This window comes from Physeter macrocephalus, chromosome 11 (assembly GCF_002837175.3).
Source record: "Physeter macrocephalus isolate SW-GA chromosome 11, ASM283717v5, whole genome shotgun sequence".
NCBI classification, from domain to species: domain Eukaryota; kingdom Metazoa; phylum Chordata; class Mammalia; order Artiodactyla; family Physeteridae; genus Physeter; species Physeter macrocephalus.
Window position 1 is genome coordinate 41,135,380 of NC_041224.1, and position 26,471 is coordinate 41,161,850.

A 26,471-nucleotide genomic window follows, 5' to 3' on the forward strand; every position below is an offset into this window, starting at 1 on the left:
ATCTATATGCATGACATGGAAATAACTCCAAGAAATAGTGATACATTTATAAAAGCTAACCACAGAACAATACATCTAGTATGATCTTGTATTTAAAAAACAGCAAAAAATCTAAAACGGTGTGTATATCGTGTATCTATCTATGCACACAAATAGATATGACAGTGTTCATACCAAATTTTTAACAATGGCTACTCTTAGAGAGGGGCTTGGTATGGAGTGGGTGATCATAGGAAACTACAGCGTGATTTATACCACTTGAATTTTATTTTTCTCAGTTTGACCGTTTTATTTAGGAATATATTTGTGCCATTTGTCTAATTAAAAAATAATGATGCAGCACTTAAAGCAGTGCCTACTATATAGCAGGTGCTCAACATATGCTAATTCAAACTTTTTTAAAATTAGTAAAATATTTGGAAAGTGTTAAAAATGTAAATATAAAGGATAATGTAGCATGATGTTTCTATGGCCAAGGTTTGACACATTAGAAGGCAATAAGTAAAGTGATGGAATTCTTCCTTGATATAAGTACTCGAAACAAGGAAGTAGGAAAAGGGGCATTACTAGGGGGAAAAGGGAATTCACCAAATAACCTAAGAGAGAAATCTGAGGTCTCAGGGTAATCACACAGAATACAGCAATAAGCAGTAAGCAAACGCTTCCAGCAGAGCCGTACCGAAGGGCACACAGCACCCACAGAATGGTCATCTCACCTGTTGTCTTTGCTGAAGAGGTGGTGGATACCCCATTGAGCTCACTAGGACTCCTTTTTATGGGCCGTGGCTTGTATTCTCGTTTGGGGATGTTGGATGCAGCCGATATTCTGTAATACAGATTTGAAGGTCAGTCAGACAGCTGATGAAGAAAGCAAAGCCTCCAAGCCTACGTTTGCTCTGCTGTGATAAGCCTACAAATTTAGGTCCTAGGTGATGGTCGTGAAGGGGGTGATTTTTACACGTTGATTCGTGAGTAGCCCAAAGTGATAGCTTTGATATCCCAAATGTAGTTTTTCAACTATATGCAGATATACCTCATTTTATTGCACTTCGCAGATATTGCATTTTTTATAAATTGAAGGTTTGTGACTACCCTGTGTACTATAGGTGCCATTCTTCCAAAAGCATTTGCTCACCTTGTATCTCTGTCACATTTTGGTAATTCTCAAAATATTTCAAACTTTTTATTTATTATTATATTTGTTGTGGTGATCTGTGATCAGTGATCTTTGATGTTACTCTTGTAATTATTATGGGCCCCACAAACTGTGCCATGTAAGACGGCAATCTTAACTGATAAATGTGTGTGTTCTGACTGCTGCAGCTACCACCTCCAGCTGTTCCCCCATCTCTCTCTCTCTCTCTCCTCAGGCCTCCCTATTCCCCCATCTCTCTCTCCCTCTCTCCTCAGGCCTCCCTATACCCCCATCTCTCTCTCCCTCTCTCCTCAGGCCTCCCTATTCCCCCATCTCTCTCTCCCTCTCTCCTCAGGCCTCCCTATTCCCTAAGACACAACAAAATAGAAATTAGGCCAATTAATAACCCTATAATGGCCTCTAAGTCTTCAAGTGAAAGGGTCTCATATCGCTCACTTTAAATCAAAAGCTAGAAATGATTACGCTGAGTGAGGAAAGCCAAGATAGGCCAAAAGCTAGGCTTCTTGCACCAAACAGCCAAGTTGGGAATGCAAAGGAAACATTCTTGAAGGAAATTAAAAGTGCTACTCCAATGAACACACAAATGGTAAGAAGGTGAAACAGCCTTATTGCTGATATGGAGAAAGTTGTAGTGATCTGGGTAGAAGATCAAACCAGCTACAACATTCCCTTAAGCCAAAGCCTACTCCAGGGCAAGGCCTTAACTCTCTTCAATTCAGCAAAGTCTGAGAGAGGTGAAGAAGCTGCAGAAGAAAAGTTTGAAGCTAGCAGCTGTTGGTTCAGGAGGTTTAAGGAAAGAAACCGTCTCCATAACACAAAAGTGCAAGGTGCTGATGTAGGAGCTGTAGCAAGTTATCCAGAAGATCAAGCTAGGATCATTAATGAAGGTGGTTACACTAAACAACCGATTTTCAATGTAGATGAAACAGCCTTCTATTGGAAGATGCCATCTAGGACTTTCACAGCTAGAGAGGAGAAGTCAATGTCTGGTTTCAAAGCTTCAAAGGACAGGCTGACTCTCTCGTTAGAGGTTAATGCAGCTGGTGACTTTCAGTTGAAGCCAATGCCCATTTACCACTCTGAAAATCCTAGGGCCTTTAAGAATTATGCTGAATCTACTCTGCCTGTGCTCCAGAAATGGAATAGCAAAGCCTGGATGATAACACATCTGTTCACAGCATGGCTGATTGAATATTTTAAGGCCACTGCTGAGACCTACTGCTCAGAAAAAAAGATTCCTTTCAAAATATTACTGCTCATTGATAATGCACCTGGTCATCCAAGAGCTCTGATGGAGATGTACAGTGAGATCAGTGTTGTTTTCATGCCTCTTAACACAACATCCATTCTGCAGCCCATGGATCAAGGAGTGGTGTCGACTTTCAAATCTTATTCTCGAAGAAATACATTTTATAAGGCTCTAGCTGCCATAGATAGTGGTTCCTCTTATGGATCTGGGCAAAGTAAGTTGAAAGCCTTCTGGAAAGGACTCATCAGTCTAAATGCCATTAAGAACATTTATGTTTATGGGAAGAGGTCAGAATATCTACATTATCAGGAGTTTGGAAGAAGAATTCCAACCTTCATGTATGACTTTGAGGGATTCAAGACATCAGTGGAGGAAGTAACTGCAGATGTGGTGGAAATAGCAAGAGAACTAGAATTAGAAGTGGAGCCTGAAGATGGGACTGAATTACTGCAATCTCATGACAAAATTTTAACAGATGAGGAGTTGCTTCTTATGGATGAGCAAAGAAAGTGGTTTCTTGAGATGGAATCTACTCCTGGTGAAGATGCTGTGAAGATTGTTGGAATGGCAACAAAGGATTTAGATTATTATAAAACTTAGTTGATAAAACAGCAGCAGGGCTTGAGAGGATTGACTCCAATTTTGAAAAAAGTTCTACTGTGGGTAAAATGCTATCCAATAGCATTGCCTGCTACAGAGAAAACATTTGTGAAAGGGAGAATCAATCAACGCAGCAAACTTCACTGTTGTCTTCTTTTAGAAGTTGTCACAGCCTCCCAGCCTTCAGCAGCCACCACCCTGATCAGTCAGCTGCCATTAACATTGAGGCAAGACCCTCCACCAGCAAAAAAGATTAGGACTTGCTGAAGGCTCGGGTGATGGTTAGCGTTTTTTAGCAATAAAGTATTTTTAAATTAGGGTATATACATTGTTTTTTTTTTTAGACACAATGCTATTGCACACTTACCAGACTACAGTTTAGTGTAAACATAACTTTTATATGCACTGGGAAACCAAAAACTCTGTATGACTCACTTTACTGCAATATTTGCTTTACTGTGGTAGTCTGGAACCAAATTCCCAATCTCTCCTAGGTATGCCTGTATTTGTAAAGTATTTGTCTCTCATAAAGTCTCTGAGGCATCTAGCAAGTACCAGGGATGAACTGGGCACTCGACAATGTTAGCTTTCTTCTCTTTTTCCTCATATAAAGATAGAATTAAGAAAAGATGATGCTCATGTGAGGAGTAGATGAACTACCTGCCTACAAAAGTGGATAGTTCAGGGCTTCCCTGGTGGCGCAGTGGTTGAGAATCTGCCTGCCAATGCAGGGGACATGGGTACGAGCCCTGGTCTGGGAGGATCCCACATGCCGCGGAGCAACTAGGCCCGTGAGCCACAACTACTGAGCCTGCACGTCTGGAACCTGTGCTCCACAGCAAGAGAGGCCGCGACAGTGAGAGGCCCGCACACCGCGATGAAGAGTGGCCCCCTCTTGCCGCAACTAGAGAAAGCCCTCGCACAGAAACGAAGACCCAACACAGCCAAAAATGAATAAATAAATTAATAAACTCCTACCCCCAACATCTTCTTTAAAAAAAAGTGGATAGTTCAGAGACTGTACACACCTTTTGTCTTCCCTCTATAATTACCGCATTGATTTAAGCAAAAATCCCTCCAAATTTATTCATTATGGTCATCCTGTGTAAAACAATTTTCTGTTATCAAACCTGGTCAAAAATTAGGGTAGTTTTTTAACCCAGTATTTTAATTAATAGGTTTACCATGCACACTACATGTATCACTAATTTTCAGAAAAGTAGAGAATACGCTTATCCGTAAAGTCACAGGGAACCCAGCAATGTTTCTTTGACCATTCAGAGGGCATTTTTGACTCTTTCAATATCTCTCAGAGTCAATGTGATGAACATGGGCTGGTATTTGTGCTGGTGAAGTAAAAACACATCTTCTTCGAGACATTTACGTACTATCTGAATACCATCTCACTCCTCTCCACATCCCTAGACGTTGGGGAGGGAGTATATGCCATCCCACCCTCAGCTAAACTCTCATCAAGTCAGCAGTGAAGCCAGGATAGCTCTGTAAGGGCTGAATTCGAAGACAAGTGAGCAACTTTGGTTGCCCTAAACACAGGTCATGAGTAAGGGCTTGAGTGAAAAGAAAAAGGAGAAAAGCTGCCAGTTCCCTTTTCCCAGTTCTGTCCTATTGGCCAAAGCCATGTATTTATTATCTCAGTGCTATCCCACACCCAACCATGAAAGCCAGCTAAAGAAAATTCAAAACAGAACGGGGCAGAGTGGGAAGGGGAAGATGGAGAGAAAGAGAGAGAGACTGATTTCGATTGATTTTAACTCTGCAGCCCTAGGCTTGTAATGAAGGTGAAAGCTCTTACCGCATCTGTAGCTTGCTCTGTAGGTCCTGCAGAATCTCTGTGGACTGTTTGTGATAGTCTAAAGCTGCCTCTATAAACACGGCCAACTGGCTGACTTGTTCTACCTGCAGCAGAAGTGGAAAATTACTCCATGGAGGCCAGCGCCTGTGTAATGTTCAGAAACAGAAGAGACCAGCAACAAAGACCCAGCTTTGCAGGGAAGCGCCCTGTCTGCCTGGGCTCTGGTCTATTTCATTTCATTTCATCGCGACGTAATGATCATACAGGTCATGGTATAGAGCTATAAATGCTGGAAAAACATGTTCAAATTTATTTGTGATTATGAAGTTGATTTAACTCAATAAAAAAAAGCCTACTTTTCCAATTAGATGATCTTCTCAGGAGATTGTTTATGCTATAGTTCATGGATCTGAAAACGGAGAGATAAAGCTTTTCCAATTACAGCTGAAGCCAAGGTTTAGTAAATGAACTGCTTCCTTAGCGAAGTGCCTCTACGGGCACTTTCTAGCTAAGTCACATCTAGCTAAGAAACTAAGTAAATTAAACTGTTCTCGGATAAGAAGGGAAGCCAGGAAGCAGGGCACGCACCAGGTCAAGACTTGCCAGCCCCCTATACGTTTTTGTTGCCCCCTATATGTTTTTGTTGCTATCAGCACAAAATCATTTCCCTGAAAAAAACAGCCCAAAGGAATGAACTAGAAAGACTCTGGCTGCTCTCTTTCCCATGAACCAAGACATTCATGAAATTAGTGACCAAATTACAGTGGACGTAGAAAAATAAAATGAAAAAGTTATGTTACATAAAAAAGCCTAGAAGGCCTGGGGATGCATAATTTGAGGAAGAGCCATCTCCAGTACTGCACTGGAGCTCCCTTCCCTGCTTCCCTACGTGTTTGACGGGCTGCTACAGAAAAGAATGATTCATTAAGCTGATTTCCACAAGCCTCAGAGGCAGGACCACTGGGTTGAGGTGATGGGACAGGGAGGGGGTGGGAGGCAGCGTGAATCTCATGAACTCCAGACCCAGACAAAGGCACAAATCAAAATCAATCCCCCTCTTTCCTAAGCTTCCCCATAGTCTATGCATCACCTCCTTACTTCATTTGCTAATCAGCTTAGTGGAAAGTCTGCCTGTTTATTCACCCTTACACCCTCACCCTGCAAAACCAATCATGGACTCCTTTGCCTTCAAAGATCCAAGCTATTTTCATTTGCTATTATTGACTGTGCTTTAGCTGTCTATACTTTCATTTTCCTTGCCCATGTACACCATTTTAAACACGGGTTCATGTTCATGTAAGATATACATGGACTTCCACTTGGGCCATACTGTGATCAGCGTCTGCACGATGAAATCCCACCGTATTACATTTACTTTACCACACTCTGTGGCTGGAAGAGCAAAAAGCCTAGCCTTAAATTTCCAAAATCTCAATAAACAAAACAAAGACAGCCTGGCCCCTACAAAATCCTAAGGATTTCTTAAGTTTCACCTCTTTGGCTTTTACACATACTTTTAAATAAGTCCAGCACCACAGCCTAACAGGATCACAGTAGAATCTGCTATGGATTCCTTACAGCATAAGAGCTGTGTGCTGGTTAAAATCTGCACCACACTTCTCTATCTTTAGTAAAGTTAATTTATATATTAATACCCACTTTGAAATATGCTTGACATCTTATAATTTTTAAGGGAACAGTGAAAGGTAGTTGAATGAATATTCCTTGAAACACACGTGGTGTTGGGAGGAGAGATCACCAGCTGTCATCTCTGATGTGGCTAAAATACTAGATTATGTATTCCGGAGAGGCATTTGGATTCACTGGATGGCTGACTTTGGGAAGGAAATGGATCTTGGGGGTCCCTTAAAACCTGGAAGACAACAGCAGTGCTGTACAGCACCTGCACATAGTAGGTGCTCAATGCAACTGCTGAAGAGGTGGTTACGAAGCTATAAGTCTCTCGTTGACAGTGAAGCCATGTGGTGCCCCAAGTGGATTATCTGCCTTTCCCTGCCAGAAAAATGGAAGCTTCCAGCTGTCCCCAGGCCATGAGCAGTGAGCTGTATGCAGGTGGCCTCTGCTTCCCAAACCCCAATGAGAATTCAATACCTGGGCTGGCAGAATCAAGGTTGCAATAAACCCAGGCCTGGCGAGAGTCAAAACCTGTCCAGAAGGTAAAACATTTCTTCCACTGGCCACACCACTCAATTTGGCAAATTCACCTATTGAAGCAGGAAACGTCACCTGGGATGAGAAGAAGAACTTAATTCCACTGCCACCTGAGACCTGTGCTGCCACTTGGCTGGTGCCGTCTTGAGAGTAAAGTGTGACCTCACACCCCGGAAGGGTTCCCATGACACACACAGTGGAACAGAATTACCAGAGAATTAGCTCCGGTCTCTGAAAGTAAAGTGCACTTGCTGTTGCAGATGAGGTCACACCCAGCTCAGACGCCTCAAGTGAGAAACTCATGATGCAAACAGACTTCCCTATGGGGCAGCTAGAGGTGAAGGAGGCAGAGGCCAGACAAAGGCAATGCTGGCTGACAAACGGGCCGGGTGAGGACCATGACACTACCTGGGAGGTACATGGAACCATGAAACCAGAAGGAGCTTCTGGTAGACAGAAAAGTGGTCCCCCAAAGGCATCCAAGTCCTATTTCTCCAAATCAGTGAATATATTACTAGATGGCATGAGGGCCTTTGCAGATGTGATTTATATAAAGGATCTGGGATTAGGAGATTACCTGCATCATCTGGGTGGGCCCAATATAATTCCAGGGTCCTTTAAGAGGAAGGCAGGAGGGTTACAGTAAGAAAAGGAGATGCGTCAGTGGAAGCAGAACCAGAGTGAGAGATTTGAAGATGCTTCACTGCTGGCTTTGAGGTAGAGGAAGAGGCTATGAACCAAGGGATGCAGGTGGCCTCTAGAAGTTGGAAAAGACAAAGAAATGGGTTCTTCCCTACAGCCTCCAGGAGGAATTCAGCCCTGCCAATACCTTGATTTTAGGACTTCCAACCTCAAGTCTTTAAGATAATAGATTTGTGTTGTTTTAAGCCACAGATTTGTGATGATTCAGCAGCAACAGGACATTGCCATTTCAGAGCTGCTTTGGCCTATTCTCAAATGAAGCAAAATCTAACAGTGGGACTAGCTCTGGTCAGGGACCCCTGTTTATGGGGGATGGGAGTTGTTACCTTGAGACTCATAGGAACCAAACTCATGGGGCTGATGAACCCACTGAGGCTGCTGGAAGTACCTTAGCCCTGGGGAGGGGGGCAGAGACTAAGAGCGGGAGAAGTTCTCAAGAGCTGTGGAAAGTGTCCAGGGACACTTGGGTGGGATCTGAGCCACTGGGGGAGTCTGTGGACCAACAGCCATTGAGGGGGCTTGTGGAACTTTGGTTGTACCAAAGGAAGAATGGCTCAAAGGACTACATAGTAAAGGCCCTCTAAGATCAACTCTCTGCAACAGGGATATGGAAGTTGGGGTGGCAGAGAAGGAGCAGGGCTGTGAAATCGCCTCAGACCCTCCAACAATCAGTTAGCAAGGGACTGGTAGGCAGCCAGGTAAATGGGCACAGAAGCACACTCTGAAGACCACGGAGAGAACGGAGAGAACTTGACGTGAATAGGTAATGCCCCGCCCAGATCCCTGGAATATACAGTACACACAGCATGCATGAATGCAGAAATGTGCATCTCCTGCGACCTGGCAATCTGTCCCCTTTCACAACTGAAATGACGTACTTCCAAGGGAGGCCACCTTCGATGTGAATTGTGATAATCCAACTGATTTCTGGCTCTGTCATATCAAAGACTCCACTCTTTTTGGATTCCTCAGAGAAGCTGGAGGAAAATTTCTCAGGAATTTTGCAGTCTGGTCATAAACAGATGCCTTTTCCAATAAGGCAAAGACCTTTATTTAGAGTTTCTGAGAAAGTTTGAGTCAGGCCATTAAATTCGTATTAAATTAATAACATGGATAATAATCCTCTACACTCTTATTCTCCACTTTATACTTCTAAAGAATTTCTTGCATGCAGGGGCTCATTTGCCTGACACTGTAAAGGTGAAAGTGACTTTCTAGGGGCATATAGCTGAACAGAGGCAAAACCACAACCAGATTTCAGGTCTTTCACTCTTTGATGGCAGTGCTTTCTTTCTACTAGTCCAATACTTCCTAAATGCCTTATTTGATACATCACAAATCCCTTGATATGCCAATAATAAAATAATAATAGTGGTGTGGAAGAGTTCTATTGTCAAATAAGTTTGAGAAACTGCCTTGTGTATCCTCTTTTAGGAATCTCTTGGAGATTAATTTTTCATATATTCATATAAAGACTCTGAAAAGTCTTGTGATAAAGCAAACCTGTTTCATTTTCGTTAACCCAGGTTTTCCCAAAATTATTTGACCATAAAAACATTATTCACGCAGCACACACTACATCCCATGGAATGAATTTTGGGAAACACCACTCTAGACCAATAGAAAGAACCCAGGAATCTGGAATCTAGTAATTCCACTTGTTCTGGGAGCCCATGGACAGAGGGAGGGTCCCCAGGCTGGGGATTTGTATCAGGAGAGCTTAGAGAATATTGCAGGTGCCTGGTCTCATCGGACTGAAATGGCATCTTCTGTGTGATATCTCTGGCCCCTGCCAATGTCAAAGACTTACATTCCATTATGTCGCGTCACGAGGAATAAACTTCTCTGCGAAGACAGAAGAGGAGAGTGTTAACAGGCCTAGGGGTGATTTAGCATTCCCAAGAAATGGCGGTGGAGACTGGGAACCAGCTGAATATCCTGTACCCCCACCTCAGAGCTAACTGTGGGGGGCACAGGGGCCCCTCTCCTAGGGGAGGGCTGCTCTGGGTGCCTCATCCCAACCTGGCACAGCAGAAAGAACCAGCCCTAGACCTGCCCCTCTGGGCTCCTGGGAAATCTCATGGACCAAAACACCTCCTGGCTTGCATCTGCGTGTAGAATAGGAAGCTACTTAGCTCCGGACAAGGGGTGATGTGATGCTCAAGGGCTCCAATCCAGCACTTACTGACAAGACCCCTGAGGACGACAGCATGGTGCCAAAGGAAACTCTTCTCTTTGATTACCCCATTCCCAACTCTGCCAAAAATAGGTAGAAAAACAGGGCTTCCCTGGTGGCGCAGTGGTTGAGAGTCCGCCTGCCGATGCAGGGGACACGGGTTCATGCCCCGGTCCAGGAAGATCCCACATGCCGCGGAGCGGCTGGGCCTGTGAGCCATGGCCGCTGAGCCTGCGCGTCCGGAGCCTGTGCTCCGCAACAGGAGAGGCCACAACAGTGAGAGGCCCGCGTACCGCAAATGAAAAAAAAAAAAAAAAAAAAAAAGGTAGAAAAACAGATGCCACTTTCCCTTAGGAATGAAAGTTGGAGTAAACAACTCAGGGCCTTCTCACCACCCCTTCCTTCTTTCCACGTTATAGGAGGAGGAGTGATCTGATTGATGAGATTAGGGGACCCTGACACCCAGGGCGACTGGACCCTGTGCTGGAAAGGCAAGAGGGGCGTGGCCCTGGGGTCTGTATTCTTGAAGAAAGTGGGTTTGTGAAGCAGCTTTTCTGCTCTGCCCACCTCACTCTCCCTGAAGGTGGCTCTAAGGTCTCGACGAGGTCTGGGGTAAGTAGTTGGAGGCCCGTGTGGACCCAGGCCCAAGCTGCCCACTCGATTTTCCAGACAGTCCTGTCCTCTAGGCAGGAGGCTGGTTTGTCATCCTTGTTTGGCTGTCTTGTTTGTCCCTCAGTTGGGAGAATGCAGATGTGAGGACAAATGAGCAACCACATCCTGGAAACCTCCAGAAAATCCTAGGAAGAGTTGCATGATCTGCATTTGGAGACCCGGGAAAGACCAAGCTTGTTAATTCCGGTTGGAGTTCTCCTCACATCAGACAGATCTTTGGCAGACAGATTTTGCAGGCAGTATTTGGTGAAGCTTTTATTGTGTCTTAGCCAGGGCTATAGGACATGAGGGCTGGAGAAGATACTGCCTGTTCCCTAGAGAGCGAGACTTTGGGGTTTGCATTGTTAGTGCCAGACAGAGTTGGGCAGGTGGCCCCAGAGCTTCAGACACGCCACCTCAGATGGTCTCCCTTCCTTCACGCTACTCTGCTTTTCACTTTCTCTTTGGAGGGAACACTTGCAAGCCCTTTCCCCAGTCCAGCTTCACTCCTCCCCCTGTGGATGAGATCGAGGAATGTTCATTCATTAGTAGGATGGGTTCTCTGCTCTGCATGGCCAGAGGCCGTGGCTCTCAGCCTGTGTCTGGGTGTAAGAGTCAGGCTGGCTCTGTACTGGGGAGGCTTTTGCCAGTGAGGGTGCAACGAGCAGAGAATGCAATCGAGACGTGGGTTGGCCATGCCATTCCCTCCAACACAGGTGACCAGGAGGCCTGTATCTTACAGTCATTGGGTGTTCTCTTCAGTTAAAAGGGCTTCCCCTTGTTTCCAATCTGCTTTTTGTGTCAATTCCTCAATCAGTCAGAACCCAAAAGGATGATCAGTTCTGACGGATACCCCAAACCTGTAACCCACCATAAGATAAGCATGTCCCACTTGTGTTTGGAGAAAGCGCCAGGGCCTCTGCTGCCTGCCACCATGTCCCTGAGGCCACGCGTTTGACAGAGTCTGTCCTCAAGAAGCAGGCATATACCTGGTCTCTAGCAGGTACCACGTCAGGTGGAATGTCCAATCCATTGGGCAAAGGCAGGGCCTGCAGACCCACTGTGTTTAATATGGGAATTAGACAGATCCCAGCCATCTTTAGCTCCTGAAAGAAAACCTAGCCATCACCAGCCATCCTGAAGCACAGCTCTTCATTCAGAGCTTCCTCACCATGAAAAGAAGCAGACGTGGATACGAAAGTCTGCGTGATGAAGGATGGACATGAGGTCGGTGACCCAGAGGAAGCAGGAAGTCAGGGTTCTGTGAGCTGCAGAGCCACTGGGCCTGGCCTGGTTGCTGGAGAAGGGCCAAGGACAGGCCTGAGGGTTCAAAGCATGCCTCATCCCACCATGTATTGCTTCTTTGTCTTTCCCCCAATAAGTCACACCCACTATTTATCCCCAAGCACCATGCAGTTTCAGTATTAGCACGTCAGGTCCAAGGGGAACTGGAGAACATTTTCTAGACCTTGCCTCATCAACAGGACTGCCAGACTACCTGGATATGGCCAGACACTGTCATGGGAAAAGACAAGGTTGTCCCTTTCTAGGTCTACTTGCTGTTACCCCAAGAAGAGAAAGAAGGCAGTCTTGGGCTTCCCTGGTGGCACAGTGGTTGGGAGTCTGCCTGCTGATGCAGGGGACACGGGTTCATGCCCCGGTCCAGGAAGATCCCACATGCCGCGGAACGGCTGGGCCGGTGAGCCATGGCCACTGAGCCTGCGCATCCGGAGCCTGTGCTCCGCAACAGGAGAGGCCACAGCAGTGAGAGGCCCATGTACCACAAAAAAAAAAAGAAGAAGAAGAAGGCAGTCTTCTGGAGCTTCAATGATAACTTGTGAGTCTCCTCAACTATAAACCTGGGAGGGGCAAAGGTAAGAGCAGCCTCCCTATCATAAGTCACTCAGTAAATGGCAGCTTTCGTCACTGTCATCCTCATCTCACCACCATCAGTCTCCTTAGCACTGCCATTATCTTGAGAATCAGCAACCACAGCACTCAGGGTAACCACTACAGTTGAAAATGGCACTAGGAAAGGTGGGAAGAGAAAGAGGTGGAGCCTATTTCCAAGGCAGCCTTTGAAAGTCCTCCACCGTTTCATTATTCTGATCTCCTCCCATCTCAATGGCCAGTTTCCATGGCTGCCAGTGAAGACGTGGACCCAGGCCCTAAAATGAGGGAGCAGCCCATGCTCCTCAGAGCTGAATTAAGGCACCCCCCCACCCACCCCAGGAAACTTTAGGGGAAACACTGCAATTCATGCCTCTGCAGGGCCAACACCAGGACCTCCGTGGGGCTTGAGTTATAAGCTAGCTCTTACTTCTCCCAGGGTGGGGTGGGCAGGGGTTAACTCATTTGTGACAAGCAGAACACTGTCAACAAATGGACAAATGACTGAGTTCTTATAAGGAAGGGATCATTTCTGATTTTGACTGATACTGAAGGGAAACTGAGGTCTCTTGGGTCAACTGCCAAGACCAGAGCAACTGAGACAGGCCTCCCTAATGGAGTACTTTGCAATAGCTCATCACAGATCATGAATAAAGGTCATAAATAAAGCGCATGGGTTAGACAGCACGTCTGACACATGAGATTCAACCTCAGGGTTTAAATCTACCTCTAAAGGACCCAGGACTGGAAGGGCAACGTTTGCTGCAGCCTGATAAGGAATACATGCATCTGATACCTCACACTTCAAAAAAATCAAATATGGCAATCCAAGACAAAACCAAACCAAATGGCCTATTGCTAGGGGATAATTTAAAGGAAATTTCTATTTTTAAGGGAAAGCAAACAACAAAGAAAAACAGGGAAAACTGTTATACCTCTTCCCATTTCTCATAAGATGTAAAAGAAAAAAACCTGATAAGATATTTAAAGGAGAAGCATAATAGAATGCACTTTTTGGTACAGAGGTTTAATGGACATGGGGATTTCACATTGTTTCCTCCAGGGTTAATGTCTTGTCAACAGTGGACATAATTCCCCCACAACACCATGGCAGATAAAAGGTGCTCAGTACATTTGGTTTGACTTGACTTGAAAGATGCAAGACCTCAATGTACCTTTTAATCAATTATTAGAAGTAGAACACAGTGTTGCAGAAAAATAAACCCTCTGACTTGTTCCAACAGGTTTGAAAGTCCAACAAATAGGTCCAAAGCTAATGCTGGGCTGAGGTGGCTCGTGGCATCACAGAAGCTGGACTTAGGGTGGGAACTCCGAACGGGGCAGGTGGCCAAGGGCTCTTCCCATCAGGCAGTAAAAAATTCCAAATGACTTCTCATTGCCAAGGCAAAGTGGGCCTTCACAGTGCCCACTTGGGGGTTACCATCCTCTTTAGTTCCATTTAATCTAACTTTACTTGGACAAATAAAATAAGAGCTGGTGGCAGGAGTCACGGTACAACAGGATGTTAGCATTTCTGAGGGGTATGTGTCAAGACCTTCACAACCCCCAAGTTCACAAGCACCACTATGGTACAGCTGAAAAACTTAGGTCATGCTTTTATATCCCAAAGGTTCACTATGACAAGTAAAGGCATCAGAGAGCTGGGTGATGAGTGAGGCTCTCCCACTAGCCAAGAGAGTTGCTCCTCCTCAAACATCTGCCTCACTGAGCGCTCTTCACAGTCTTAGCAAAACTGCAAATTACCACATGACTTCAGCTTTCTATTCTCCTGCAAAACCACCAATGCTATGGCCTCAAATACGAAGGCTGGTCTACAATGCACTTCACCTAACACAACCCCACCTCCCCAGGACCAACCCGAGCACATCTCTGAAGCAATTCCAGGATCAACAGGACTTCTCCAGATCTGAGATTTGAGTCAGGACTTGCTGGATATCTGAAGCTATTTCTTAGGCAGGAGAGATAACGGTTATGGAAAATTCCGGAAACTCTGTAACAACTAAGGCTCCAGAGCTTCTCAACATGCTGACCCTTAGTCATACAGCCAATGTTTTCATTCACATTAAAGTCTCCTGTTTGGTTTAAATACTTACATCATTTTCTAAAAAATTAAACATGCTTCTTTCAGCCAACTCCTTTGACTCTTCAAATTTTTCTACTGCTTGTCTGACTTCTTCATCTGGTATCTTACCTACTCGCTTCTTTTTATAATCGTAATCCAGGCGGCGGCCTTCCAGCTTTTTCAGGTGGTGCTAAGAGACAAAGGGGTCCTTCAGAGAACTGTGATGCTCAAACACAGCACAAAGAAATATTCAGCATTTCTGTGAAAATAGTCATTGCTTTTTCTTGGCATAAATTCTAGGGGGCAGGATCCCACCCTACACTTCTTTTGCATGCACTCAGCATCTATTACAGGCTCCCTTCACTGCCGGTATACAAGGGATATTTGTGGAATGAATGAATGGGTAGATGGATGGATGGATGGATGGATGGAAGACAGAATGAATGAGTGTCTATATGGAACATAGGTGCAGTATCAGTATGCAGATTAATTTTCCAAGGTTCTCTATAGGACCCCTCACTTACGCTCCATTAATGTCCAGATAATTTCCAACCAAATTAACTATACCCAAAAAACGGATGTTTCTTTTGGTACTATTGTCAACTCCTCACTAAGAATTAGATTATAAAAACACAAATTTCTAGTATTCTCTAGAATACTTAGGCATCTTCCATAAAGTTCCCGAACAATTACAGAACAAGTTGAATAAGTGCCCTCGATGAATGTGATACAGAGGACAGATGCTCACAGGCAACCTCTGAAATGATGGAATTTCTTTTTAAAAATATGATCTCTTTAACAAAGTAAAACAATTATAAATATTAGAGGTGTCCATTCGTGGAATGCAGTGCCTTGTGTGGTAGTAAGTTCCCCATCACAGTTTGTGTTCAAGTAGAGGGATCCCATGTCAGAAATACTACAGAAGGGATAACCTCACAGGGCAAGGGAGTTTATGACCATAACCCCTGGAAAACAGATATCTGATATTGAAAGTGTATGTGAAAACAGATGGTCCCACTGAAGCATGTGGGTAACTTGACTATTCTTTTTAGCGGGAAGCACTGGTTCTAACCTCCATAATGATTGGGTGAAAAGAGTATATGGGACAAAAAGTCAGAATCATCTCTCTTCTGACATGTTCTTCTGACTCTGGGCAGGTCTCTGAATCTCTCTGTGCCTCCACATATGTGGCTGTAAACGGGCGCAACCAGACTTTGTCTGGCTACTTATGGGTGACAAAACATTTATAGAAGCCCTCTGAGTCCACAAGACCTTTTACAGATATGTCAGTCATGTGTTAAATGAACAGGCTCTCCACTCCAGATGTCCAAGATATATAGAACACAGTTGAGACTATGAAAAGCCTTCTGAATATTAGACTCTTAATTCCTGATCATCTATAGGATTTAAGTTTAAATTTACACAGTTTCTCTATCAAACCAGAGTTGAAGAACAAGAGACACCATTTAGAAAATTATTTTTTTGCATAGGGAGAAACATTTAAGGATATGTGTATTTTGTACATTTCTCCCACTCACTGCTCAGGATCCATGTTTGTGTCCATGACTGGCTACCCTACTGAACCAGGTCAAGCGGAAGAGCAATGTCATCCAGTGGGCTTTCTGTACAGCTTTCTTCAAGGTCAGCAGCACAAGAAGAAATGGCATATTATGTATTTCAGCAAAGGAGGTATTTGGTTCTAAGGTTCTGCATTTGGGAAAGATGTGATGGCATCCCCACAACACAGAATGTCTCTTCTCTAGAATCATCTGTTCAAGAATAATTTGTGAGCACAAAGGCTGTGCCAGTCATGCAGAAGTGAACAAAACATGCCTCCTTACTCCAAAGCACTTGCTGCCAAACAACAGAAAAAGAGAAGCAGTGATGTTCACAGCACTGTGAGCACAGAAGGAGCACCTGATTAAGCCGGGGAGAGAACAAGAGCTTCCCAAAGGACCGAACATCTGAGCAGGGATCTGCAACGTGAGATGACTTAGCCAGGAGAAGGTGGAAAAAGAGAAAGACAAAGAATGAAAAAAGAACACAAAGCAAAACATCCCCTGGGGACTGTAAGTAATTCATTGAGGCCGGGCAGAGAGTTCAAGTGGGAAGGGGAGAGCAATCAACCCGTAGAGAGAAGGAGGGGCCAGGAATTAGGGACTACGGTGCTGGATCTTTACCCCCAAAGTCAGTGGGCAGCTACTGGGGGCTTGTACCTTAGGAAGACTCTGGCTGTGGCATGGAGAGTGGACTGGAGGGGCCGAGATGTGAAGCCGGGAGTCAAGGGCTGCTGTGCTGATGTGTTTAAACGTTAACCCGAAGAAGCCGATAGAGAGAAAGGCTAAGAAGGGAGATTCCGGAGAGAGGATGCCGGATGTGGCAAAGGCCCTGAGGAGATGAGGATAATGGACTCTGGGGCCCAGTGGAGGACTGGCCTGAGGGGAAGAGGACAATGGGAGTAAGGAGCTGAGGAGGATGCTGGGGGGTGCTGGGGGGGGGTTGGTCGGGTAGCAGAATGTCCTGGGAGTTCCTGAACGGTTGCTTTCATTTTTCTTTCAACCTTCCTAAATTCCCCTCCATAGCCTTTGGTTTGGGTGTAAATTCTAAATGCCTATACGGGCATCCAGAACTTTCTATCAGGAAGCTCTGGAGCGGAGGAGGATGCGGGGGGGGGCGGGGGGGGGGGTGGTCGGGTAGCAGAATGTCCTGGGAGTTCCTGAACGGTTGCTTTCATTTTTCTTTCAACCTTCCTAAATTCCCCTCCATAGCCTTTGGTTTGGGTGTAAATTCTAAATGCCTATACGGGCATCCAGAACTTTCTATCAGGAAGCTCTGGAATAGGGCCCAAGTATTTGCATTTCTAACATGCGATGCTGATGCTGCTTAGGGACCACACCATGAGAATTTGGGCCTGAAGAAAGGAAAAGGGGACATCCCCAAGGTTTGGATGACTTCCAAGCTGGCCCAGGCTGCATTCAGATCACTCCTCAAGGCACCACCAGGAAGGTCTTCTGGGCAGCTTCTCAAGGGGGTGCCCAAAGAAGGTCTCGATGCAGCCTGTCCCTCCAGAGTAGAAGTCCCTGGCAGGGTAGAAGTCTCAAGACTGTTTTTGCATATGTGCAAAAGCACCAAGCAAGTGGCATGTGATTACCTACAGGTCCCTGAAAGCTCCCATGTATGCTCTGGAGGGCCATTTTTAACATTTTCCAGATACAAAATGTTGATTCCTAGGTACTGATTTCCTTAAGAAGTAATGGAAAATAACGATCACTAGTGCAACGTATCAAAAGACGCAGCTAGAGAGTGTTCTAATTTCATGTAGCTGCCCAGTAATAGCCAGGACATGGAAGCAACCTAGGTGTCCATCGACAGATGAATGGATAAAGAAGATGTGGCACATATATACAATGGAATATTACTCAGCCATAAAAAGAAATGAAATTGTAAAATAGATAGCTAGTGGGAAGCAGCCGCATAGCACAGGGAGATCAGCTCGGTGCTTTGTGACCACCTAGAGGGGTGTGGGATAGGGAGGGTCGGAGGGAGACGCTAGAGGGAGGAGATATGGGGATATATGTATATGTATAGCTGATTCACTTTGTTATACAGCAGAAACTAACACATCATTGTAAAGCAATTATACTCCAATAAAGATGCTAAAAAAAAAAAGATGCAGCTAGTATGGTATGATTTTGATAATCAAAAATCCAATACACGGAATTCACTGGCAGTCCAGTGGTTAGGACTCTGTGCTTTCACTGCCGATGATCCGGGTTCGATCCCTGGTCAGGGAATTAAGATCCCACAAGCCGTGGGGTGTGGCAAAAAAAAAAAAAAGGATTAAAAAATAAAGATTGCTCTTTAAAACATTCAGTACAAAGTTATGCAGTCATTTTGTTATGTGAGAAATGACTGTAGAAATATGTATCTTGAGCTTGGCTTCTAGCTGGCTTCAATAAGGTACAAAATAAAGGGCTAATTGATCCTGGGACTCTTTCCCAATGAGGCAGGTAAACATAACTGAGTTATTTTTTTACCACCCACAATAAGATGATGCTTTCACTGAGTCGCTATAGAAATGTTCTAATGATTTTAAATAGTATAAACATCATACTAAATAGCAACAGGCAGATTTATAGCCTAGAAAACTTACCCCAATCTCTTTTAAATCTTTGTCTTGTAGTAACTGAAGTGGATCAATAAAAGTTTGCTTTACATTAATATCAAGAGAGTCTTTCACCTCAGCCATTAGCTTCATGGATTCTCCAACTTCTATCAATGCATTGCCTTCAATAGAAAATACAAATAAAAAAGGTTCTTTAGCAGACCTAACTCTAAGTTAACAGTGATATTTATTTAATTTTTTCCCCAAAGTTTGTGATGATCAATGGTGTGTAACAAGGTCCTCATCTCTGGGACCTTTGAATCTTGACCCAGAGAAAAGAAAATGTAAAAACGAAAAAGTCTTTCTAAATATTTTCCACATTTTCCTCACTACTTCTAAACTTGCTCCACCGCATAGAATAAAACTCTGAGGCTCAGACAGACTGAGGCACTTACCATATCAGCCACTAGATGGGGTTAAAGCTTCTTTTTTTAAACTGGTAGTTTTGTGAACTGGCACCAAGGGTTCCTTAGAGGCGCAAGAACAAAATCCGTCTTTGTAAACAATAAAAGGATTCATTCATCAGGGGTTAAGTATTAACCAATAAAGATTACAACAGAAATAAATGAACAAAACCTCATCTCAGCTTCTAGCTGCTAGGTTTTCTTGAGGCCACTCCTTGTATTCTTGAGATGGTTCTAAGTTTCCCTACCCTTTCTGATGTCAAAGAAAGTCTGGCAGTGTCACACAGGACAGCCTTTCAGCAGGGTGGGAAGGGTCTTCTCTTGCAGTGAGGTCCAGGCCAGCCATGCCAGACTTGGGCAGCGATGGGCAGCTTTAGCTGGATTAAATCCTGGTATTCGGCACCAGCTAACCTGCAGTAATTTGCAAGCAGGCATCCTGGTAGCTGAGCACTATGAGGGTTGCAGGTTTTCTAGAAGACATCTCTGGGAAATGCTGCACTAAACTGAACTCTTTTTCCTGTAGTTGGGGTTTTCCAAATCAATCTCACAAAAAGTTAGAGCTTGGGGTCTCTCAACTCCCAGGCTTGAAGAAGACCTGAAATCCCAGCCCAAGAATTTGCATTTCTAGCTAATTCTGACCTTCAAGTTGTTTCACCTATGAGTCATAGGCATGTACAGTTTATTCATCTGTAAAACAGGGATAGCAGGGGCTTCCCTGGTGGCACAGGGGTTGAGAATCCACCTGCTGATGCAGGGGACACGGGTTCATGCCCCGGTCCGGGAAGATCCCACATGCCGCGGAGCGGCTGGGCCCGTGAGCCATGGCCGCTGAGCCTGCGCGTCCGGAGCCTGTGCTCCGCAACCGGAGAGGCCACAACAGTGAGAGGCCCGCGTACCGGAAAAAAAAAAAAAAACAAAACAGGGATAGCAATATCACCTCACCTCACTTTTTATGTTTTTTAAGAAATAGCCTAGATAGTGTATGTTATAGGACCTTGCAAAATGTAAGTGGAAACCATTACTCCAAACCACAGCTGACCGAGACTCCGTTTTGGCGCATGGGTAGTTTTATTCCTCCTGGGAGGCTATGTCTCCTTAACTAACTCCCCAGAGTCTGGTTCTAACTCATTCTGAGATGGAGATGAAAACGTCCTTTCCTGGTCTGGGGACTCTTTCCTGCCCAGCTGGTCAGAAATGGAGGATATGGCTTCTGACCCCACTGCTTGCTCTGCCACCAGTGCCCACACCCCAGAGTGTCAGTTAATTTAGCTTTGATGAAAACATTTCCAAATATGTTTCATAGAAGGTGCCAAAGGTGACATTCTGAATATTAGCTGTCACCTCCATGGGTTTGATATCCCTTCCAATTCCACGAGGACGTGGGACTCAGCCTCCATCGGTGGAGGTCTCTGCACTTGAGGAAGTTTCTGTGTGGCCCCAAGAAGAAAGCATCCAACAGCACAGTCTTTTCCTCAGAACAGCAAGCAACCCCTCCATTCCTAATGCCCTCCTGATGTCAGCTCTCTCTCGCTGGGCGCCTAGGAAGCTACGAAATTGTCTGCCCTTCAAATCCCCTGCCCTGTCACCTGACCAGACGCACTGCAGGACTGTCCATGGATGTCAGGGCCTGCCTGGCGGTCTCTCCTGTTCCCTCCACTGGTCGGCCTTCAGGACAAGGAAAAGGCCATCTTGGCCCCATTCACCCAGGAAATAAAATAAAATTCACATTATACTGCTCTGAAGGATACTGTTACCCTCTGTGACTAACTAACACGTGGGATTTTTTTTTTAAGTTTTCAAACGACTTTCCCCCCACTCTCCTAGATGAATGACTATGGCCTAATACCGGAATCCTCAATTTCCATATCTTGCTTTGCTACCACTACATGAATAGCAAACGTGCCAAATTCTCCCGGAAGATTTAACATATCAAATTCGACTCACACCCAACATAATTTATCAATTTAAAGTAATCGCAATCAAAACTTAATAAGTTTTTTGGGGACTCCCTGAGGGTCCAGTAGTTAGGACTCAGCGCTTTCACTTCCAAGGGCCTGGGTTCAATCCCTGGTCGGGGAACTAAGTCCTACAAGCAAAAAAAAAAATTTAATAAGTTTCTTGCTTTTTAGTAGAGGGGACTTAAAATGACTCTAAGTTTCATCTAGAAAAATAAAACAGATGAGTATGTCCATGAAACTTTTATAACATCTAGGGGAAATTTTAGTTAAATATATTAAAATATATTTTAAATATTTAAAACAACATGACACTTGAGCAAAACAGGGTACAGATCAAGAAAACAGAAAAGAAAGACCAGAAACAAACTTAAAATATATAAAATTTTATAATAAAAAAGTTATAGAAAATCAGCAGAGAAAGGTTGAACTTTTCAATAAAGTGTTAGGGCAACTAGCTATGTATTTGTGAGAACACAAAACTAAAACCCTATTGCACAGTACTCATCCATTAAATTCAGGAGCTTGAGAATTTAAAGGTAAGAAAAGAAAACATATGTATGAAAATAAAGTATAAATAAACATTTACACAGCATATTAGTGAAGCGGGGAGGAGCGGAAATTTTTTTCTAAACATGATACCAAAGCCATAAACCATAAAAAAAGACCAATGAGCCCCACTGCATAAAAAGCAAAAATCTTGTTCCATTAAAATGACCTCCACCTACAACATCAGAAGGTATATGCCTAACTGGAGCAAAACTGCATCAGCATATGAGACAGACAAAAAGCAAGTATCCTGACCACTGAAAAGGCTCATAAACCAGTAAGAAAAAAAAAAAAAATGAACACCTTAATAGAAAAATAGGCAAAGGACACAAATATACAATTCACAAAGATGATGACAAACATGAAAAAAAAAATCTACCTCACACATAATCCAAAAAATAAAGTTAAAACAGCGCCCAGATATCAGTTTTATTTGCTATAAATCAAATTATCAGTTATTTAAAAGGAAACTAAAAAGATAATTCCCAGAGTTAGTACCCGTGCTGAGAAACACACTCTCATACCTTCCTGGCAGGAGTGTCAAAATGGTATAACCTTTCTGGAGGGTCATTTGGGACTATGCTTCAAACACCTGAAAAATAGGGTATACTTTTTTCTTTTTTTTTTCTGGTCAAGCACTATGGGTTTATTTAGTAATGTAAAATCCAGTGATGATTAATTTTTCATAGCTGCCTACATATACAAGTTTTCATGGCATACAGATTGTCAAGAGAGCTCTCTAGGTTACAAAAGATACTTGTTAACCAGATTTTTTCTGCTAAAATAATAACTTTAATGGAAGACATAAGACAAAAAAATTAGATAAGATTTGGTACAGTATAAGACCCCAGCAGGGTACAGTGCCAAATTAAGAACAGAAAAAAGGTCTTTAGAAGATAGCAGGTTCTAATATGTATATGTATAACTGTTTCAATTTGTATACACCTGAAACTAACACATATTGTAAATCAACCATACTCCAATAAAAAATTTTTTATAAAAGGATAGTAGGTTCTAGCTATTTATCAAACTATATAAACTTATAAGTAAAGCCTTACCAGATTAGTGTACCAGAGGTACCAAATTAGTATACCAAAGGAGTGGGACTTAGAAAGACTGTATTTCCTTTTTGAAATTCAAAGCATCTCTAGGAACTAGAAAAGTTATTTTACAGATGACTACACTAAAATTTTAAACAACAACAAATGACCTACTAAGGCAACGTAAATATGTTTCAAGGCTAGAAAAACTATCCCCATACTTTCCTGACATCACTCTAAACATAAGAATCACAGTATGCTAAAATCTCAAAGCTAATATATTAAACATATTTGATATTTGGGGCTTTCTGAAATTATTTTTAGAATTTTACTTTACAAGTGGGAAATGCACTTTTAATTTTTTAATGACATTTTCCTCCTAGAGATAGAATTTAGACATTTATATCTTTTCAGAGCAAAAAAGTCATCAAAATAGGAGACTAGCATAGTACCAGCCTACAGATAATGGTTATACATGCATGTGTCTTTATTAGTCTCCAAACCATTAGGAATTTATTTCAAACAAGGTTCTCTAAGCCTTCATTATTTGTATGCAAAATCCAGAGAAAACCAGTTTATCAAATTACGATTTCGTGGTCACGATCAGGGAAAATGATACTCTTCCCTGTGAAGAAATACATGTCAGTTGTTGCAGAGGCAATTTAGACCTCTTTTATTGTCTGTTACCCAGGACGAACCTTTGCCAATATCTAATTACCTACGGAATCAAATTTAAATAAAAGGCAATGTAGACCTCTTTTATTGTCTGTTATCCAGGACAAACCTTTGCCAATATCTAATCACCCACAGAATCAAATTTAAATAAAGTATTAGAAGGTAGCCCATATGATGGGTATAATTTAGATGATCTTAGCCTAAATTTATCTTTTGCTCCTCAATAAAGCACACTGACTCAGATATATGTTCCACAGATGACATGCTTTTTCTTAATCAGTGCAGAAATATAATTTGTACATCCTGAAAATATCTTTATCTGTCTATCCATGAAGAAAGCTTCCTCTTATTTGCCTCTGTCTTGTTTTGAATATATAATTCAGAGGTTTACAAACTTTTCCAATGACTGTATTTCAGCTTGTGTCTCACCAGGAAACATTTGAAAGGATGTTTTTATTTTATAGGTTTACTCTTTGAAATTCATTATTGCTCAAGTTAGTAGTAGTGGGCAGTTTTCCTGTAGAGAGCAATTCCAAACACAATGAGTAGATGCCTGCTGGCTCTAATCAATAGGTTGTACCTCTTGTCCTTTCCCTATATTTGACCACACACTATTCTGTTGTCCATGGCCTCAGGCAAATCAAATTGGTCCTTTCTTCCCACCCCTCCCAAAAGGCCAAAACAGTTCAATGGCTCAGTTTTAAATAAGATTTATAACTGCCTACAATAATCCTTTGAAGTTTTCTTACTAGAATGAAACATGAGTTTTAGGAGAGTTTCTGATTTAGTTGAAGCGGGGTGGGGGGAGTAACAAGCAATAGTCACAGTATTTTTAAACAGTATAACAATTCAGTGAAGATTATACATCAACTGATGTTGCCCTAAGTTTTCTCAGTTTTAAATGATTTTCTTTTTAATTGCTAGGGAACAGGTTTAGACACCGGAAATAAAATACAGGCCAGTCCATTATTTACATGTTCTTCATCTTGGCCATGAGTTCTTCCAAGCTTTCACCAGAATCTTCCACTGTTACTTCAGGTACAGAATCTCCTTGCTTTGGGGGAACTGTATATGCCACTGTTCCTTCAGGTAAGTCAGGAATTGGACCTGAAGAATTTTTCAGTTCCTCTTCTGAAAGCTCAGGTACCAACTCAATACCGCACTCATTGTCATCATATATTATTACCTCTTCCTCTTTTTGAACAACCTCCTGTGTGGGCAGTGCTGCTACCTTTTTCTTATATTCTTCCTGTTGCTTCCTACAATTTCCGTCATCACACTGAGGATTTGGCTTCATGGACATAGTAGGGAAAAAATCCTGCATTGCATTGTATCCAAGGTAAAAACTAACAGTACCAAAATTTAACAGAAACTTTAACACATTTTTGTACCAAGATCCCAGCAACAACTCCCATAGTGGTAGGAAGACTGGCTGCACAAACACCTTCTCGTTTCAGAGTCTTCTCATCAATATTTGCAGCAACTCCAAGCGGTGGAGCACACGCAAAACAAGCAGATTCTCCAGGAATTATGAGCTGTATATGCCCTGAAACTGCATTTTCACTGACCCCAGACTCCATCCATGTTTGTCCAAGCTCATGACAAGCTGTATTTATTGTCCTTCGAGCTTCAAAATTGTCCACACAGCTAAGAACTAGGTCAACAGGTTTTCCTTCTTCTAATCCATTACTTATTCTAACCACTCCCAGAGTGGTAGGAAGACTGGCTGCACAAACACCTTCTCGTTTCAGAGTCTTCTCATCAATATTTGCAGCAACTACAAGCGGTGGAGCACACGCAAAACAAGCAGATTCTCCAGGAATTATGAGCTGTATATGCCCTGAAACTGCATTTTCACTGACCCCAGACTCCATCCATGTTTGTCCAACCTCATGACAAGCTGTATTTATTGTCGCTCAAGCTTCAAAATTGTCCACACAGCTAAGAACTAGGTCAAAAGGTTTTCCTTCTTCTAATCCACCATTACTTATTCTATTCATGAAAGGTTCAAAGTTTTCTGTTGTGGTTATAGTGTAGTTGTGTACTTCCAAAAGAACATCAGGACTAATGTTCCTCAAAGTATGTTCTGCTGCTTGAACTTTACTTAATCCTGCTTGATGAGGTTGGAAGAAAAGTCTATTCATATTGGCCAATTCCACCTTGTTATAGTCAAAGAGTAGCAACTTACCAATGCCACATCTTGTCAGCATTTCAGCAGTCACACTGCCAACTCCACCAACACCTACTATTGCTACAGCAAAGGTACGGATTTTCTCATAGTCACAATTCCCATTTGTTTCAATGCCATAAGGTGGCTGTAGGGGTTGGAATTCACCACCTTGGGGCTCATCTTTTCGATGCGGGCCCGACCGCCTCCTCCCTCGCAGCCCCCCGGGGCCCGGCGACTTCTCTCCTGGGCCAGTTTCCGCTCCAGCTCCTCGACCCGCTGCTGCAGCCGCTCCACAGCCTCGGCCAGGCTGGGACCCTGGCCGTCGACGTCGCCACCACCCCATGCTGTTGGCCTGCTGGGCCCACGAGGGTATGTGAGGAGGCACCTCGCGGCGGCCTTCCCAGCCCACAACCCTGAGGAAGCCCTCCCAGCGCCTCCCGGACTGACAATCTCCGCCGCTCCCGCAGGCCTCTCAGCCGGGCATACTCTTGACTCAGCAACTTCACTACCAGGAATTTCATCTAAGAACATAATCTTGGATATTCCCAAAGCTTTATCCATGAAAGTGTCTATCGTAAATGCTATGTAATTTTTTTTTCACATAAAGAAGAAAAATCTAAATATCCTAAATGGGATTGATTGAACAAACTGTGGATACATGGAATATTATGCAGCCTTTAAAAACAATATGGTAGAAGACTGTCTTATGACATGGACCATGCTCTAGCCAGTGGGAATAAGCAGATTATACAAAAGGGAATTAGGGTATGTATACTATAACCCCATTTTAATTTGTTTAAAGGTGTATGTGAATATATATAAGAATAAACAAAAGGTATAAACGATATACAGCAAAGTGTGTAATTGGGCCCATCACTGGGGAGGTAACTATGGGTGATGCTGGCATTTTCCTTTATTTTACTTGCCTATGTTTTCTAAACTTCCTGCAATAAACATGTATTACTTTTCTTTTAATTTTTTTTTTTTTTGGTTGCTCCACTCAGCATGCAGGATCTTAGTT

General features: G+C 43.3%; 1 protein-coding gene and 1 pseudogene across 2 annotated transcripts in view; both read right to left on the reverse strand.

The window, feature by feature from the left end:
• SH3GL3 (SH3 domain containing GRB2 like 3, endophilin A3) overlaps nt 1–26,471 on the reverse strand; it is a 56,933-nt gene that overhangs the window by 21,909 nt on the left and 8,553 nt on the right. For both annotated transcript variants that reach the window (XR_003681993.2, XM_028495978.2), the window contains exons 4-7: nt 18,646–18,779; nt 14,524–14,682; nt 4,819–4,922; nt 717–826 (exon numbers count right to left, since the gene is read on the reverse strand). Coding sequence is in view for 1 of the 2 variants with exons in the window: in XM_028495978.2 (XP_028351779.1) it covers nt 717–826; nt 4,819–4,922; nt 14,524–14,682; nt 18,646–18,779 (507 nt within the window). In the remaining variant the exon portion in view is untranslated. The remainder of the gene's footprint in view (nt 1–716; nt 827–4,818; nt 4,923–14,523; nt 14,683–18,645; nt 18,780–26,471) is intronic.
• On the reverse strand, nt 23,756–25,921 carry LOC102981315 (ubiquitin-like modifier-activating enzyme 5; annotated as a pseudogene).